At 42.4% G+C, this 19,667-nt stretch overlaps 1 protein-coding gene across 1 annotated transcript; it reads right to left on the bottom strand.

The window, feature by feature from the left end:
* Positions 1-628: 628 nt before the first annotated feature.
* rab4b (RAB4B, member RAS oncogene family) lies at positions 629-10,778 on the bottom strand. The gene is made up of 8 exons (XM_080459453.1): positions 10,595-10,778; positions 5,569-5,649; positions 4,202-4,316; positions 3,691-3,753; positions 2,180-2,334; positions 1,833-1,928; positions 1,504-1,678; positions 629-1,416 (listed from the first exon to the last, which is right to left on the bottom strand). Exons 1-7 carry the CDS (start codon positions 10,608-10,610, stop codon positions 1,563-1,565), a joined length of 642 nt encoding a protein of 213 aa, XP_080315579.1. The 5' UTR covers positions 10,611-10,778; the 3' UTR covers positions 629-1,416; positions 1,504-1,562.
* Between the last annotated feature and the right edge of the window lie 8,889 nt (positions 10,779-19,667).

The raw sequence follows: 19,667 nt of genomic DNA, 5'->3' as shown, positions 1-19,667 counted from the left end.
AGGTCGCGTCGGGAAACTCACATTTTGTAGAACATCTTCTGTGCAAAATCGGGAGCGGTGACTGCGTGCAAAGGTTAAATACAGAATCCCGACTTTTTCTGGAGGCCTCGTTTACAAGCTGCCTCCATCAGAGGACCGGGTGGGCGGAGCAAGAGTTTCCTAAACACGACGCCGAGGCAGAACCAACTGTGGTTTTCCTGTGACGTCCACCGTACAGTAAGTGCATCGAAAACAGGTCACCAAGAGAAAGAAAAAAAACAAAAACCCCCAACAACTCAGCAGACGGATTCAACTTTCTTCTTCTTTCACTGCAGCGGCACCATAAACACGGAGAGCACAACGTGGTGTGGTTTCGATGAAGCTTAAAGACTTTAGGACCTTTGGATTCAAATTAAAGAAACGTTTCTCCTCTTTGTGCTTTTTAAGATGAACCACAAGTTCACGTTAAACACTCGGCAAACAAAGGTCTTGGAGAGGAAAGCCATGGGAAGTTTCCCGGGGCTTACTTTGGATCGTACAGAGTCTTATTCTGGCTTTATTTGACATGTGCAACTCTTAAATTTTGACCGCGGACATTTTGTGCTATCGTGTTGGGAACCACTGCCATGGGTACAAAACATCAGGAATATTACCAAGGCCAGTTTCTTTTTTTTTTTTTTTACAGTGCATTCAAATGCAAAAATAGAATACTCACATTTAAGACTGTGATTAATAGACTGGGGACTTCAACTGGGGTCTATATTCTGACTTTAAAACTCTAAAGTTACACAGAACTTCCTTTGACGGGAATATTGGTAGAAATGAAGCAAAACGTAAAGGCTTGTAATCCGGCGCAATGTAACAACCTGCACACTTAGACTCCTTAGAAGTGAAAGAATTGCCACGGTCAATACCAACGACAGGCTGAGTTTATGGGACGTGAAGTCAAAGTAAATCAAAAACAATCAATGTTGTCTTAATGAAAATGAAAAGCCGCCATGAATCAGAACGGGAGAGGTTTTCTGATGAATACGCGAAAAAAACAACTGTATTACAATAATAACTTAAAGACAGTGATGTGCAAATGCAACAAGCATGTTGGGTTTACTAAAACCATTAATAATAATAATAAAGCACAAAAATAAAACAACATCAGGGCCACACACACAACCCAAGACCTGTCCTTGTCTGGTGAGTAGCAGAGAAACATGTTTTAAGGATGAAGGTTTCTCTTCCTCATCATCCCCACTGCGGTCACAGTCGTGGTTTGTCCGGTCCAGATACGGGGACATAAAGACGGACCCCCGTCGGGTGAGAGATGGAGTCTCCCACCGGGGGCCGGGGGTTGCGGTGATCTCGGCGACCGCTCGTGGAGGTGATCCGAGGTGTGTGAGACTGCTGCGAGAAATGGTCACACACACCCAAAAGCACCTGGAGCTGCAGTGGAGGAGGAAGCAAAGCAGCGTTGAGGCGACGATCACCGACAGACGCTCGTTACTCATGAATCGTCCCCGAGTCTCTAACCTGTAGGGGGCGTCTTGTCTGCGTGGGCCTGCGGGCAGAGGTGGGCGTCCAGCGATTTCCTAGCAATTACACTGCTGCTTGTTCTGTGCGGTGGTTCCTCTGGGCTGCCGCAGCTGCCGCAGCGAGGCGTCGCCGTACTGGATCCCCGAGCCCATCCTCTCCGGGTCCAACTCGCCTGAGAAGAAGGGAACGGCAATGAGGCCCGGCGGCGGCGCAGACGCACTTTAAGCAATTGAGCTTTGAGGTGGTTGTAAAAAAAAAACAACAAACAAACAAAAAAGACACACCCAGAACAGACACGGCCTCTTTGGCAAACAAAGACAGCCTACCTGAGTCTATCTTATTGAGGATGGTACGAGCACACTTCAGGAAACCCTCCTCCACATTCTCACCGGTCAGAGCGCTCGTTTCTAGAAACATCAGCTCTGCACGAGGAGAGAGAGAGAGAGAGAGACAACCCCCCCAGAATAAAACAACAGGATTCGCTGGCCATTCTTCATAAACTCTGGCCACTGGAGATTTTCTGAACCTAAGTTTCCTGCAATTCTGAGGAGAGAAAGTTCTCTTGCTGCCTAAAATATTCAACCCAGTAACAGGCGACTACATAAAGACACCAAACTTAGATTGTGTTTACTCGTCAGTAGATAGCATGTTGTGGCTGATAGATATCGGATACCATTTTCCTGAGCGAAGCGCGAGGCCTCCAGGAAGGTCACCTCTCTGTCTGCGTCCAGGTCTTTCTTGTTGCCACACAGGATAATGACGATGTTGGGACTGGCCAGCGTCCGGGCGTCCGTCAGCCAGTTGGTCAGGGCGTTGTACGTCTCTCGACTGTTAAGGCAGGAAGGACGACTCAGTATTTGAGGGAAGACATGCTCACGTGGTAATTACTACCTTAACAAATACACAGAGATTCATGTGACAGATATTTTGCCAGCTGGGAATATCTGCAAGTGACTGTTTGTACACAAGGAGCCGTGTTTCTTTACAGACATTATACTGGCACGTCAAAGACTTAAAAAAAAACAACTTAATTTACATCATGGTGAAGGTTTCCTGTCGACACTCGCCAAGAAGTAACGTTTGGGTTTGTGCAGAACTTGCTGAGGTTTTTCATATTAAGATATTGTTGCGATTCACGTGCAATAAAAGCAGAAATCTATATTTTATTTACACTTCAGTCATTTTGTTTAATCTTGATTCCTCCTTAAAACTTCATGTGTTTGTAGCTGTAACAATAATGGGAGTTATTACGATGTGATGATGTACTTTGATGAGAGTAATTGGGCTTCCATGAGAAAGTCTTCTGGGCGAGGCGTCTGGTCCCCCTGGACGCGGGGCTGAGATGAGGTGAGCAGAGGGGTGTGGGTCCGTACAGTAATGCTCACCAGCTGCCTGCACTAGGACCCAAAGAGTGACGCAACTCGTTCAGCGAAACACCGACGGGAACGCGCCACTCAGCTGCAATCCCACTCACTTTATCGCTCTCTCTCTCTCTCTTTCACTGGCTCTTTCCAGCTTCTTCCAACCGTCCGTCTTCCTGTTGACCCTTTGACCTCTGTGAGCTAATAAATGTCTCCTGCCACCCCCCCCCCCAAACGGGCTGCATTCTTGTCTTTCTGCATTACCACACTCCTTCTGTGTTGGTCCCACAATCCCTCCATCAGAACTCAGAGCTTATTAAAGAACCAGCCTGACGTGGGTTCTGGGTACTCAGTATCACGGTATGGACCCAAGCGGAGACACAACGTCACACCTCCAGTTTCTTACACCACGCAGTAAAAACTACAACTCAGCAACTCCAAACAAGAGCTTTGACATTATGTAATCGGGGATCTCAGGCGCAGCAAGACCAATTCTAGGTTTATGCTCAGGTCCAGAAAAAAACCCCCGGCTCAATGAACTGTGTTTTACCCAGCATGCATTTGGAGACACTATTGGGGGATGAAGTGGTAAATCTGCATGTTGTAAATCAACTGTGAAGACAGAAATAATCAAGTTGCCCCTCGACTCCCAGGACTGAGAGAGTTCCTAATAGCAATGTCCAAAATGAAATTATTGCTTTCCCCAAAATATGGTTAAAGATTCTGTACGGAGGTGCACACGTATAGTTATCCATTAAATATATACCCCACCCCCGTCAGAAACCCCGGGCAGGGAGGCAGCTGCCCTTACTGCCACCCTTACCTGGTGATGTCGTAAACAAGGAGGGCTCCGGCTGCTCCTCTGTAGTAGCTGCGAGTGACGGAACTGCGGAGAGAAAGCAGAAACCTTGTGTGAAATATCATGTCCGCATTATCAGAAGGTAAAACGCCACAGAGGGAGCTGAAAGACAAACTGTCCCATGCGTCCAACTATTATCGTCAGCCAGGCGCTTCATTACACCAGCAGAGCTGCTGGGGGGGCCTGAGACCATGAGCTCGCCACCTGCCACTTAAGAAATCATTTGAACAATAACTTCAAAAAGGTTTCAAGTGGACAACCTTACAACAATGTGAATAACGTTGTCCAAATGAATAGATCACCTCTATAAATATATTTTGCAGACTTAGATTTGATACGAATGTTTAATAGTTTTTCTCTTTAGGTTCCTGTGGCTGCAGGTCGTCGCAATTTCTCTCCTTCAAGCTGAAGCAACAACATTTAGTTAATGTTTCCCTCCTAAACATGAATCTTGCAGGGACACGGGAGGTTTTACCGGAATCGCTCCTGCCCGGCAGTGTCCCAGATCTGCAGTTTGACCGTCTTTCCGCCCACGTTGACCACCCGGGATCCAAACTCCACGCCGATGGTGTGGTTGGAGTCTTGTTTAACTGTGGCAGGAGTTAGGAGAAGTGGGGGTATGAGATGAGAACACTAAACAGCTGTGCGAATGGAAATTGATACGTCGATTTCACTCTCTTATGACGAGGCTGTGAGGGGATTTAGTCTGAATTTCTGGCTGTTCACTCGAATATTTAGAAAGAGTGACAGAGTGTTTCATCCCCTTTGTTAAATAGAATTTTGATATCTGGCAGCCTGTTGTGGTTGTTAAGAGGCCTGAGCTGCGATCTTCAAACACCTCATACCCACATCCAGGGAGTCCAGAGGAGATTAACACCATCAACCTGCCCGGCTGAGAGCACAGGGAGCTAAAACAACTGAACACAGCCGCCTGGAGGAGAAGGTGGTTTTAACACGACTCACAAAAACAGAGCTATGGATTTTTTATCCAGCAGTTTAAGTTTTGAGTTCCCCTCTGGGCTTACTGACTGGCTTACTCACTCAGACAGTTCAATAATGTGCTGTAAACCAAACACCGCATTACAGGTTTATTTGATATACTCATACAGCTCTGCAATAAAGCCCGACTGTGTGAGGCATGCGGTGTTCAGTCTGATTGATATTGTCAGAGAACTGAAGATTTATCTCATTGTTTTGCACTCGAGAGCCTTTTTTTTTTTCCTTCTTTCTTTTATTAGACTGCACTTCACAGATTGCACTGTTTTCACTAAAATGTGAAGATCTACAGCCCAGAAAGGTGTTGTTATTCAGCGGGGCCCGTCTTGTTTTCCTGTCAGGGGCTGTTTGTGTAGGGCAGTCCAAGGCAGAGACTGAGGCGCAGTGTCTTACAATAATTGCAAATTGTAAATGTCAGGAATCTCGAGAGGCGGCACACACACACACACACACACACACACACACACACACACACACACACACACACACACACACACACACACACACACACACACACACACACACACACACACACACACACACACACACACACACACACACACACACACACACACACACACACACACACACACACACACACACACACACACACACACACACACACACACACACACACACACACACACACACACAGTAGTCAATGAATAACTTTCTCTGGAGGAACTCGCTGAAAAGTTCAGCTGAGTGTAACGACGCTTCAGCCTCAGAGAGTTGATTTCATGAGGCGTGAAACGACGCACGAAATCAACAACACTCATTTCAGGACTTTGTCAGCTTATGCATGACTGAGTGTCTTTTTAACTCCTCTGCGGCCCTGAGACTTACACTTGTTCTCGATGAACTGGTGGAGGAGGCAGGATTTCCCCGTCCCAGCGCTGCCAATCACCAGGAATTTAAACAGGAAGTCTGGAGGCAGAAGAGAAGAGGCCGCGATCAATGCGACACCACAACATCAGGGTGGAACCTGTTCCTCTTTGCACCCGCATCCTCAGGTTTCCTCTTAATCCCACTGAGCTACTGCAGTGCCGGTATCCACCAAACCCAAATTAGCCCCATAATCCCAAAGCTGTGCATGTAATCAGTCTAACAAGCCACTTATGATTCCCTATTTAATGTGTTTGTTTGGGAGGCAGTGGTGGCAATTACCTGTGTTTGACGTTGAGGTACAACCAAAAGCAGCAGTGATGTTTTATCCACTACACACTGTGCGATTTGAACAATCTTATAAAGGCGCAGTCTCACAGTGAGATGTAACTAAAGATCTCGCCAATAATCTCTCACGTTTGTGATCTTACGTCTGGGACAGTGTGTAGCGGACAGACCCACGCAGGGATTCAATGACCAAAACCAGCTGGTTGTACAGATGTTGTTGTTGTGAAGAGGGCCGCCGTTCTCTGGAAAGAACAACCTGACCCACACATGTGATCCAGAGAAACTTCGGCCCCTGACACGCAACTCCGTCCACAGGACAAATAGCCTCTGTCTGCTACGGCCAAGGATAGCGTGGTGGGAATTTACATGCTGTGGCTCCTTTCTGACTGCGTGACATGAGATATGAAACGTAATGATGATGATGTGAAAACTGCATGCGTGAGTGAGCTGCATTCACCAGTAATGCAGAGAGACTTGTACAGCCCTGTTAGTCAGGTCTATCATGAAAATAAGATTTATGGTGACAGTTTCTTGACTTGCATCATGCGAGAGGACTTTTACAACTTCCTCTACAACTCTGTGTGCTGGCCTGAAAGCAATTATGCTTTTAAAGAGGTAGAATCTATAGCCATCATTCATGACACGCTTGAAGTATGATGTAAAAGACATTTGCTGGAAATCACTCTCTTTATTTTTTGCCTGGCTAAAACATTCACTGCCATTCCTACAATTGTAAATTATAGGATAATACGATCTTTAAAAAGAATCTGGCAACATTTTATGATGCATATTGTAATATATTTTTTCTACCAGGCCGGTTCAAGTGTGGTTGGGTTTTTTTGTTTTTTCTCTCTGTGTAATGTTCACATGTTCTCACACTGTGTGGGTTTTCTCTCACAGTCCATAAAAATGAATCTGAGGTTAATTTTGACTAAAATTACCAATAAATGTGGATTTGAGTGTATGTGGCTGTCTGTAGCCTATAGTCAGCTGGGAGAGGCTCCAGCGAGCTGAATTAGATGAACCGGTATGAAGATTATATTATATTATGTTTGACTCAGGTATACATTTGCTTATCTAGGAGGTTTTACTGGATCAGGTTTCCTTTCTGAACGAGTTTGTGTTTTGAGGGGTGCTTTTTGTGTTTAATTGGGTGTTAAAGCCAAGTGTATAGGTTGCTATGACTTTCTGTGACCATCCCTGTAAAGAAAGGGTTTTGGTCATATAGACAATACCTATTGTGTTTAAGTTGCACAGGTAAAGCCTAATGGGCAGTAAAGTGATGGATTGCTCTGTGCCATTTACCAACAAAATAATATATATATATATATATATATATATATATATATATATATGGTAATTCTAACTGAAAATGTCTGAAGGATTTCTTCTGTTGCGAACCACACTGACAAAAATATGTTGCAAAGAAGAGAGTGATTTAAGTTCCTTCGATGATTAGTTAGTTCATGTAGATGTCATGGGTCTGGAGAAATGCTATTTACATAGTTGTGGTCCACTTGTTTAGTGAGCAGGAAGAGTTCACGCTACCACAAATAAAAAATGATTATCAAAGCAAACTCAGAGAGTTGGAGCCTTTTCCATGGGAGTGCTGTAGTCAAGTAGAGGGGTTATTTAACTGATTATCATCATTTTTAACAAAAAAAATAATAATAATAATTTTTCAGTCAATAGTATTTTTCATCAAGACGTCAAGCAAAACCTTGAAAATTGAAAATAAATGGATTGGTATACCCAATTGAACTTTCAGACCTGGGATTTGCTATCGTGTAGCTCATATGTCAAAGGTTGGCAAAGACATCGAACTCCAACCAAGTAGTGGCAATCGTAAGAATGTTTTTTTAGTATGCCATGTACACACAGCAGATTCTGTGTCCGGGTTCCCACCAGAAGAGCTGGAGGAAGTGTCTGGGGCGAGGGAAGTCTGGGCATCCCTGCTTAGACTGCTGCCTCCGCGACCCGGCCTCGGATAAGCGGGGGACAATGGATGGATGGATGGATGGATGGATGTACACAGCAGATAGGTTTCTACCGTGGGCAGCACAAAACAAAAAAATATAAACCCCTTTGCCCGCACACCTGTTGGGTAATTGAGTATCAGTTAAATACCATCCGTCTCAGTTTCCCACAGCGCCCCCATAGAAATAGCTTCAACACAGAGTTTAATTGTAATTGAGTTTAATTGAAAAAAATGCCCCCGTTGTATTGGTAGGAAGAGAGTAACGGGACATTCAGGAAGGACGGTTTGTTTCTGAGACTGTGAAACTGCAAAACACCCCTCTTGCCCTGAAAGGCTGCAGCCATTAGACTTTAAAGACAGCATGAAACTTCAGTGGGGATGGAGTGCAGGCTGTGCAGGCGTGGAGTGCTGGTGTGGCAAATGATTAGTGACAAATTTTGATAGTGCCAGCCAGCCGAGCGGCCTGTGAATGTTCAACTGCACACAAGGTCAACCAAAACAGCAGCGTGGAAACAGAGGGAGGAAGAAGATGACGTCCAAACTTAATATGCGCTCGCTCTTGGAGCCACCTTCACTGGCTCGGTTTATGGTGCACCTTTTTTTGTTTTCTCAAGCTGGAGGTCACACTCATGGTGAGAGGAGTGGCTGAAGCAAAGAAAAGGTGCCTGCAGGCACTCGCAGTTTTCTTCTGCTGCAGCAGTCGGCGCCGTATTCCAACTGCACATTGTCGCTGCTCGCGAGAGCAGAAGTGACAGAATCAAAGCCTAACAGCTCCATTTTAAAGGCTTCCCTCGGCTTGTCAGCACTTTCCCCAGACATTCTGTATTCCCATGTGAGATCTGCATGTAACAATCAAGCTGTCAATATGTCAACGCAATTGGGAGACGCGCTTCCCTTTCAACAGCTGCTCTTGTAGTCTTTCCACATCAGCATTAAATAAACCCCTGGGGAATGAATAAACATTGTTATTTGCATTCACTCACACCATGGCAACACTTCCACGCTCGGATCTGTGTCAGGTTTATGTGTCCTGCCATCTACTGACACTGTTCTCTGGGTATTTGCATAGTTACAGGAGATGTTTGCCTGATTGCATTTTGGGTACTGTAGCAATGATGAATAGGATGGAAGGAAAGAAATGAAAAGAGAAACCAGGATTAACATTTTTCACTAATTTTAGACTTCTGGTAGAATAGGTGATTGATCAAAATACATACATTTAAATATATTTGGCATTTTAGGAGTATTCCTTCGAATACACTCATTACTGAAAAGCTACGCCTCCAAGCAAATGCCAAATAAATAATACAAGTCAATGAAGTCTAACTGAGACCAAAAAAAACCATACCTATTGTATTCATAATGCCTCTTGCTGGTTCAGCTACTGATTCTCCAAAGAGACAGCGGAGAAGAATGAAGCAAAAATCAATAAAAAGCTATTACAGCTCCCATTAGCTGAGGTGCTTTAACCTAAATCCTGCTTGGTTGGATAACGTTTCATACAAGGAAAGAGTGAGAGATTGTACAAGCAACAACAGATGGCGAGAGTGAGTCTGAGTGCAACACGACAGGATGATGGTGTGCCGTTTCAAAACAACTGGGTCTACAATGTCAAGCCAATTGTACTACTGGTACCATGAGACAAAGTCCTCTTAAATAATTTGATGGAGAGTGAGGAACAACAATACCTTTCTGCCTGGAGTAGTGATCAGTCACGTTGCTAAAGCTCAGAGACAGGTACAACCTCAGATGAGAAATTATTATGAAATAAAAACCCCAGCTGGAACTAAAAAAAACATACAGCAAACAACATAAACAGATGATAAATTATAGCAAAGTAAACAAACCACAAACAAACACCAAATGACTACAGAAATGGGTCAAAAGAGGCAGTCGCCACTAAAACACATCACACACAACAATAAAAACAGTAATACAAAACAACCACAGAGATGTATAATAACAGTGCCGAAGAGAAACAAGACACTGCATGAATACTGCAGGGAAGTACAAGAACCTGGTCCTGTTTGTTTTTTTATTCCCTTAAAGGTCAAAGCCAGTAAAGAGGGATTATCGTTTCTCACAAAGGTTTGAGGTCCTGTGTTTGTCTGTGGCCAGAGAACTGATGTCTTATAGGTCGTCCTTTACACCTATGACGCACCTATAACCTGCTGATTTCCAGGTAATAGAGACACAATCAACCACAAACATCCCACTTCCTCCGATGGGCCTTGAGGGAAGTGGACTCCTCTCAGGTGGAAATACACAACAGCCTGGACTGAATGAATACATTGTTTTAGCTCCAAGGTCACCCGACCAGCTTAACTTCACTCATGATCGTGTTACCTCGGCGTGTGTTTGCGTATCGCTCGCGTCTTGCCACGTCTCTGTTGCATTCTGTGTAAAAACTTTTTGCCAACTTTTACCTGTAAATGTCTCGCGATCTGTTCACTCCTGCCCACTGGCCATTTAATTAGACGACACACCACCGCCATTGTCGAGACAGACGTGTCAGTTAAAAAGACAGGGCACACCCAAACCTCTCATGTTGAATGAGATGTGATGGGAGAATGTGTTTTTATCACCGCTCAGACCAGAAGTCACGGTAAGGTGGCAAGTTATCCAGCGGCTAACCCAGCTAGCCGTGGAGCTCGCTAACGAGCCGCGTTACTCAGAGCCAGCCTGTCACACCAGAGCGCAGGGAGCCCCGCAAAGACGTACCGTATGTCTCAGACATGTTGACCCTCGCTGCGTGAAGGAGTCAGTCGGTCCTCGGTGTTGTGACAGCTGGCCGCACACCTCTCCGGGGTGTTTATCTACGATGCTAGCGGTTTCCTTGATCCCTGCCAAGCCTTCCTCCGCTCAGACCAAACACGGCAGCTGCGTGCGACGTCACACGTCGCCTGCTGGTAAAACGTCATCGCGTAACGCGTCACGTAATGCTGCGTTCATGTGTTAACAGCCACATTGGTTATTTAATAGTTTTAAAAGGGTAGGACGCCACAAATACTGTTAAGCGTTAAATCATATTAGATACTGGTTTGATTTGTACAGATCCTATTTTACAGTTTAACAGCTACAATTCTTGAATTTTCGTCATTCGTCCAAAAGATAGTTATTAACGTACCATTAAAATATGAGCTTTAAATGCTTCTCGGCAAATAAAAACCTTTATTGAATTTTTAAGCAAAACAAGACACGTCAAGAAGGTATTTTGCACACTAATTGGAAAGACTTGTTTGTTAGTTGTATTTAATATAGGACAGATCTGCAATAGTTTTAAAAAGTCTGTGTTTGAAATCCGGACTCGAAGGTAACATCAGTTCCTTAAGCACGAGTTTTGCCACGTTTGTCTGCACTGATTTACGAGGAACATATTTTTGTTATCTGGGACATTTCAAACCTGTCTCATTAAACCATTGCATCGGTTTCTTTAAACGTCTCGGATTAAACATAATACATTTCGGCATATTTTCCACATGTAGATACAAATAGAGACCACTAGATGGCAGTCAAAGACAAGGTGACTTGAAAGCTGAGCGTAGTTCATGTCACCAGGAATTCAGTGTCTTCTAGTCTTTAAACCAGTTGTTCAACGCTGCTGAATTACTGAAGCACTAATATGATGTTAATCTCAACATGTTAACCTCGTTAAAATCCCAAGAGTTAAATTTATGTTTCTCTTAAATAAACTTCACAATAGTTCAGTCTATTTATTCATGAATCTTACTGGCTAAGGTATATGTGTAAAGTACCTTAGCCAGTGTGTGTAAAGAGGGTATGCACAACTTATTCATTTTCCATTGGCACTGTTAATATTGTGTTGGTTTGCTTTAACAACTTTTTTTTGGGGCAGTTTGTAAGCAAACAGAATCCTTTGAAACCCAAGTGATGCAAAGCAAAAACATTCTATTTGAGCATTGACAATCATGATAAAATGTTTTCTTGATGTGAAACCTTTCATAATGACTTACATTACAGCCCCTGTGTAAGATCTAACTTTTTTGGCTATTCCCCTTGTTGTAAATGCTGAGCAGGCGCCATTCTGGGCACGGTCATGTAACTGAAGGGCCTTGTCAGTGTTCAAGTAATCTAAATAGCTGCTAACTAATGCTGACTTTTCCCCTTCATCTTTAAGTGTCTAATTGAAGCCTTTCAACAAACTTCACTTCTAGCCAGACATGAGATATCACTTAAACTCATATTTTCTTTATAATAGAATAAAAATACACATTAGTTTCTGTCTACTAGTGCAAATCCTTTTTTGAAACATCTGCTTCTTGTCTGTCTACAATGACTTTTTCTTCTTCTGCTGCTGCTTCTTTGTGTTAAAGGTGAGCTTTTTACATTGAATAGTTTTTTTTAATAATTTAAATTGCACAAAAATTTATATTTGGTGAAAAATTTATTAAAAACACAATCGAATCCCATTATATTTTAGACATCAAGTCACAGGCCAGAATAATGCGGGGTGTGGGCCGGAAGTGGTCCACCCGCCAGGAGTTTGAGAACCCTGTCATAAATATTTCAAACAAAAAGGGTATCTGTTTGTCTGTATGATGTGTCCAAATCCATCCACAATAGGAAAAAGAGATATAAAAAAATTCCAGCTGTTGAGGTTTTAGATAAATGATGTTTATCTTTTCTGTTTTTAGCTGCTCATTTCTTCCCACCACACACACACACACACACACACACACACACACACACACACACACACACACACACACACACACACACACACACACACACACACACACACACACACACACACACACACACACACACACACACACACACACACACTCACAGAAAACCCCAGAGCGTAGAATGCGGGGTTGCCCAGGGGCAACAGGTGATAAATTACAGAGCTTTCCACTCTGCTACTATCTCTCAAAGTTCCTCCCTGCCTTTGTTCTTCTTTGGCAGATCCACTCATCCTCCCCAGCCTTGTTAAAAGCTCTTTTCACAAAGATTAAAGACACAAGGAAACACAAGGCTCAGCATCGTGTGGGGGCACGGATGTTTTCTTAAGGTGGGCTACAAGAAAGGCCGTCCTCAAAGGTGTGCAGGAGGCTGAAAGAAAGGAGGGAGGCTTTTCCTTCCGTTTGGGTGTTTTGCTTACTGTTGTTTTTGTCTCAGTGTTCATTGTGTCTCCGTCTTTCTTGTCCTCTCGTCCATTGCACATGTCATCAATCGAGTGGTTATGTGTGTGGACTGCAGTGCAAACAAAGTGCTTGCGTATGTGTGTCTGTGTGGGTTGTTTGGGGATTTTGACCTTGGACTATTCTTCCAGCAATGATTCATCCTGACAGCAGAGCTGCTGAATTCACATGCTTTTATTGAGACTTTTTAATCGCAAATACGAAGAGAAGTGGGACTAGAAGAAGAAATGGGAGGCCTTCCTGCCAGGTCCAGACAGTTTCAATCCAAGATCAAAACACATGATGAGCGCATTAGGGAAGCCCCTCGTAAACCACACAACATTTACAATGTTTACAACCAACAATGAGTCATTTTCCAATGCATCATTTGCGTGAATCACTTTGTGAGACAGGTGAGCTCTGTGGTTAGCTTTCATCACGGTAAATATGTAGGTGTTTGTCACGTCGTGAGTCACGGTCTATACAGTAAAACAGAGGGATTCCTGAAGACGTGCTGTTTTATGCACAATAACAAAGGCATGGATCCTTTAAAATAGGGGCAGTTAGGACACATTGTGGCGTTAACCGATGAAAGGTGTGACTAAAGTAATGAGATGAATCACTGTTTGGATTTCTTTGAAGATATAAAAGAAGTTTCATTAGGACCGGCTCACCTCGCCTGCAGAACCAATATTGTTAGAGCTCTTTAGGTCTGAAATGTACCCGTTTAAAACCTGGTCATTAAAACAGGTTCTTAGAAAGACTTTCTTGGCCATTGGGCGGGACAAGTTCATAACTTGTTGAAGAACTCCCTCAAAATTTGTAGATGAATTCAACTGCCTCTTTAAAAAGTAATGGAGTTATTTCACCAGTAATCTTAAAAAAAACAACTAGTCACTCAGAAAAGTTATTTGTCTCTAAATTGTCCCTCTTATTCAGGTTTTCTTGTTGTAGTGAGATTGCGGTGTGTGCGTAGGGCAGTCTGATGATGACAGATTCACTCAATAAGTTCTGCTGTTACATTTAGTTGGAAAGATTCAGTTTGCTTGAGTTAATCACGGATAGTTAAAAAAAATGTCCTCGACTGCTCATGCTTCACTGCACGTTATCGCAGTGGGGATACAATTTCCAGCAGGCATGCTGAACTCAGAGTAATACGTTTTCTTGCAAGAAATGGATGACGGAGTAAAGATGAGAAGCAGCAGCAACAATAAAGCTGAAAAAACCCCAAAAAACTACCACCACGTAGGCAGCAGACAACTTGTGAATCTGTTCAGGAGCTGCGACTCCATCTCATTTAGAAGAGGGCTCAGAGAGCAGGATAGAGGGAGACAGCAGCTCGACAACCATTTTCATGTGAGACAACACAAGTAACAAGATGAATAAGTCATAACAAGCTCACAGAAAAAGCAGTAAACCTGCACACAAGAGCGCACACTGTTATCCGTCCACAACACACCACCCTGACCCACTTAAGTAAATAATAAGTAAACCTCCGTGTCGGCTGATACATGAGAACATAAGAGCAGAGACCCCAGGCCATTTGAATTACTGTAAGTAGGGGAATGGGAGTGAAACATGAACAAAAAGACGGCTGCTGTCTTTGAAAAGCCAAAAGAGCATCTTTTTAAACATTATGAAAGGGTTACAGGAAAAAAAGACCCGTCAGTATCAAACATATCACGTTCCTTTTCTGTTTTTCATGGGTGTCACACTGTGTCTCTTTCATCTTCCCATTACAAAGAGAGTGAGAGTAATGCTATGGGTCCTCTTATTTTCAACTATGACTCGAGTCCACTCTGCTGAAATGTACTTTAATGTATAAAAAAGACCAAGACTGATGCATGTCTTCTCATATTATGGCTATTTGGTGATTATAGCAGTAAAAAAGGAATTTGCTGCTCTATGTCCCATAAATGTGATCTGATTTACAGGATCTGTGTATATGTTTTTGTGCGTAATTACAGGAATTTACAGAAATTGCAAGTCATAGAAAAACAAGGGATGTTTTCTAAAAGTGCTGCCACCTATACATAATACATCACAAAAATAAACGTTGCAGCAGAAGCAAATGTTTGAATTCTGTTCTTTGTGTTTACTCATCAAGTTTAAATCCTTAGCCTATACAAATGTACAAAACATTTCAGTAATCATTATAGATGTAAAACAATATGAACGTTTTATAATCCACACATGTGGCAGTTTATTTATAACACCCCTCTTTTCATCTCTGGTTCACCAAAATATTACTGTGAAGCCAAACACAGGTGCAGATGCAAACAAAGGGCAGCAGTTGGGTTCCTGGGTTGAGAAATACTGCTCCACATAATGTGACTTTTGTGACAGTTGTTTGTCGCCCGTCTAAACCGAGACAATTTTCTGGTGCCTTGTGGTGGAAAAGTGTCAGTCCATAGAGGACTTCTTTGTGTTCTGTCATACTTTCGCTTGGCATTTGAGGATTTACAGGTTTACAGGTTTTGCTGATGAGTTCTGAATATAAAATTGTCAAATATTTTTGATTGAAAATGAACCAGAACTCAATCAAACAGAATTTCAGATCTCCACTAGTTAAAAATATTTTTTTTTACATACACACCATTCCCAAACTATTGTGGACACACTTATGAACTTTCCCGTGCGGTGTTTCGTTTTTATTTCGGTCTGCAGACGAGAGCATTCCTCCAGCCTGTAATCCCATCCAGCGTGATGTAATATTTCACACATGTAACAGCATCCAGTCTGTCATGTTTCTATGTTTGACCCATTATATGTTTACGGGAATTGTGAAAATTCTGAAGCTCGTGGAGAATTTTCAAAGTTTTGTAGAATTACTGCAATTGCAACATCACCGTTTTCCCCATGAACGATACACGATACTGTTGTGTTATCTCAGCAGCTATAGACTCGCAGAAGACGTAATGATAAATGTAGTAGGAGTCTATATGTTTTCCTGTAAAAGTTGCTTGATTTTGATAAAGAAATTTAACCTGGTTCAGTTTGAAAGGAGAGCATGTGTTCAGAAGTCTACCATTTCTCAGCCGATAAGTCATTTCGATGTGAACTTCGCTTGCTAAACTTGCTTTAAGGCCGCAGTCGACAGGGTGTTGAGGAGTCGTCTGAAATAGATCAGAGCCCAGAGACCCACCAGCTTAGTAGCTTTCACCGTGCGGGGAGACAAGCGTTCTTTTTACCTGCCAAATTTGTACTTCTGTGGTTGATTATTGTTTTAATGTTACTGGTAATTTGTCAGCTCAACAAGAGAAAATGAAAGATCGTTCAGATTTCCTAAATACTGAACCACAAACTACGAATCAAGAAAAGCAATAGCTGATTTAAAAGCCTGATAATAATAATTGATTAGAATTTTAGGCTCTGGTGAATGCTATTTTTTCCATATTGAAAGTGGAGAAAAAGCCCCTTGTCGTTGGATTATAGAGGATAAAAACACCTGTTGGTGTACCAATCCCCGTCTTGCTTCAATGTATTTGCCTAAACAAATATAATAGTTATCTTAAGAGATGCTCTCTAAAAAACATTGTGATTAAAAACCGACGAGACAATTTGTTCACAGATATTCACTGATAAAAGACAATATGCATTATCAAGTTCATTTTATATTACATATTTAACAGTGAGGTCGGTAAAAAGTAGAGAAATTGTCAGAGAGGTGAAGGGTTAGGAGGACGGACAGGACTGGTTTTATGACATCCTGCTGACCTTTCCAGAGGAAGATCTTTGTTTAAACCCCGGTGGCATCTTTCATACGTCTTCTACTGTCAGTGCACCAATTCATCTCTGCTCACCTTCGTGAACAACAATTGCTTCCCCTCCGCTCCTCGTCCTGCAACACTGCAGCCTGGAGGAAAACAAGAGGGGCCAAAGGTCGTGAGTGGTCAGGTGGTCGGAGCAGGCAGGAAGGTTTCAACAACCTGGACCTGGACCTCAGCATCAGATTCACACTTTTGCATTGACTTTAGTTTCAAGATTAACTTTAGCTTTTGGGTTGAATTTAGATTCAGGTTTAGCTTTAGGTTCAGATTTGAGTTTAGATTAAGGATTAAGAGGAAGTCCAACGTTTAAATTACTGTTTAACTTTAAGTTTAGGTTGATGTTCAGCATGAAGGCAGAGTGTTATTAGGTCAGCCGGTTTGGAATTAATCTCTCCTCTCTTTAGAGATGGATTTGTAGCAGGAGTGTGCTTTTAATACAGTATGTGTGTCTTATTATACTGTATATCCTGAGACATCTAAAAGAGATATAAAATCATGAGGTGTGAGTTGTGGCAGTGTGTTTTGCATGATCCCGCAGTAGCTCTCGCCTTTTTTTCCCAAGATTTTAAATATGTTTATTACTGTTCACCGAATGCTATGAAAACTTCAGCGATCCATTAGGTTTGGTGATTTTGTTTTTCTGAATAAATCCCCAAAAAACTATTAAAAAATGCCCTATAGAAAGCGGATGGGAGAGGCACCTCATGGAGGATACCAGAGGAGATCACAGGAGATGCTTGTCTGTTGCTATGGAGACGCTCAAGAGCAAGCAGCTAATATCTAGGTTAACTCGTATTGAACCTTAAAGATTGTTGATGAATTCATAAGGAGAAAAGCATTACCACATGATATTTTGATTAGTAACATGTCCTGATTTGTTTCAGACTTCTCCTCCGGCCCCATAAAAAACTAATCAATCACAGTGACACAGTGCATGTCTGCTGGATGTGACTTGTTAAGGAATCTTTGAGTGATGTCATTCAAAATGTGAGGAATTCATACAGATCATCTTGCAGATCCCCGGGGTGAAAATGTGGAAGGGTAGCCAGAGGTGGCACATATCCTCACTGTCAGCGCATGTTGGCCTTTCCACTCCACAACTGTAAATAAAAAGAGCTCATATTTCTTCATTTGACGACATTCTGCAAATGTTGATTGTCAGGTCGTCTCTCAGCGAACACTTAACTGAGACGACCCCTCCAGAGAACGTCAGGCCTTTCACGAGCATGCCAGACTGCACGTACACAAAGGGCTGATGTTTGTCACTGAGAAATGGTTCCTTCACATTGTATGTCGCTGTGTACAGAGGAGGGAGGAATTCCTGGCTGCCTATGATGTCTTACTCCAAAATACGTTTATTTTTGTCGCTGAAAAACACCCTTAAAAGCATTACAGGCTAATTATCAGTTGCTCAATCTGCACCTTTGATGTTACCTTTTCCTACCTCCACTTGCTTTTTACGTTTTTTTTTCTCTACTGGGTTTCCTATCCTAGAGATTAGCTCTCATGTTTTCACACAGGTAAAAGCACCCTCAGGCACAAACGTCTTTTTTTTTTTTTTTTTCAATTTATCTTTCCCCTTCCTTTTACACATGTCAAAAAGCCCAAAGACTCATACATATATAATCCCATAATTATTAGTTTCTGGAATTTTGTTAAGTAAAACTACTGTTTATTTTGTCTATATAGTCACAATTACATGTATGAAGCATTTTGAGGTGTCACATGAATCCCTGCCTGTAGAGATGATTATGACATAAATGCTGAAATGATTAGACCTCGAAATGACGGCATGTGAGTGAAACAAATACCAAAGTGAAAATGATGAAGCGAAAATCCCCAGAAGAAAAGACCTAATGTAGGTCAGTGGAGCTGGTAATGAAATCCAGTAGTGTTTATGGACGGGAGCCCCTGCCCAAGTCATGGTCCTTATTAGTGTGTCCCTGCATGTGTGTGCATGCCCTCGGTCTGTCCTGCAGTCATGTGTCGGTGAGAAAGAGCAGTTGCTCGAAAAAAGGATGATGTCAGGGGATGTGATGGATGCCATCACTGACCACAACACCCAAACGTCCACAAATCAAAGAGATGTCCGTGCACAGCCGTCTTTTCCTCCCCAAGAATCTGACTGCAGTTATTCACCGCAGGAACAATTCACAATTCACATGTTGAACATGTTGAAACTACATTGTGATGTGCTTACCATACCGTATGATAGAATACCATTCACACCATTCATGTTGGCCAGGTGCAAGGACACAAGGAATATGAAACACTTCTCTATTGTAACAGTTCATGAAAACAATTGCACCAAAGGTGTAAAGTGCTCCTCTAATTAAAACTTCGATCAGATACACTACTAGTGTCTGTGATTCTGTGGCTGTGGATGGAAGGACTATGATGGCACACCTACGGTTGAATCTACCTTTTTGAATCTGAAAGAATCCCAGGGTGTACTAAATGTAGGACTTCACTGCTTACATCTGTTTTTAATTCATTAAAAAAAAAAAATCGATAATAGTTTGTTATCATATCATAAAAGAATGTGTTGCAAGATGTTACATGTTGAAAACATGTTTTTAATGGATCAGGTGAGCTTTGTTTTTTTGTTTTTTTACCCCCATGGTTTTTTATTTTGTTTCAGGATTGCATACATTATTAAAACCTAGTCCTTCTCCCCCAAACAAATTGTATGGACTCTTCCATGGCCTTAATATCTATCTGTGGTGAAAATCTCGACAAAACCCATGTAGTAGTTTTGACGTAATCTTGCTAACAGACATAAAGACAGACAAACAAATACACCCTGATGATTTTAAAACGTCCTTTTTGCAGGTAAAAACTGTTTTTAAGACCATTTCTGTAGTCCTAATGCTATTTTAT

This window comes from Lipophrys pholis, assembly GCF_963383615.2.
Source record: "Lipophrys pholis genome assembly, chromosome: 3".
NCBI classification, from domain to species: Eukaryota; Metazoa; Chordata; class Actinopteri; order Blenniiformes; family Blenniidae; genus Lipophrys; species Lipophrys pholis.
Note: the sequence above shows the minus strand (reverse complement) of the source record. Positions and strands in the feature narration are given on the sequence as shown.

What these genes read in the sequence shown, in the direction of transcription:
- rab4b (XM_080459453.1), bottom strand. An exon ending in CTTGTTTACGACATCACCAG is followed by an intron (nt 2,335 to 3,690) that starts GTAAGGGTGGCA and finishes CTGCCTTAACAG; the next exon opens with TCGAGAGACGTACAACGCCC. An exon ending in GCGCTTCGCTCAGGAAAATG is followed by an intron (nt 1,929 to 2,179) that starts GTATCCGATATC and finishes CTCCTCGTGCAG; the next exon opens with AGCTGATGTTTCTAGAAACG.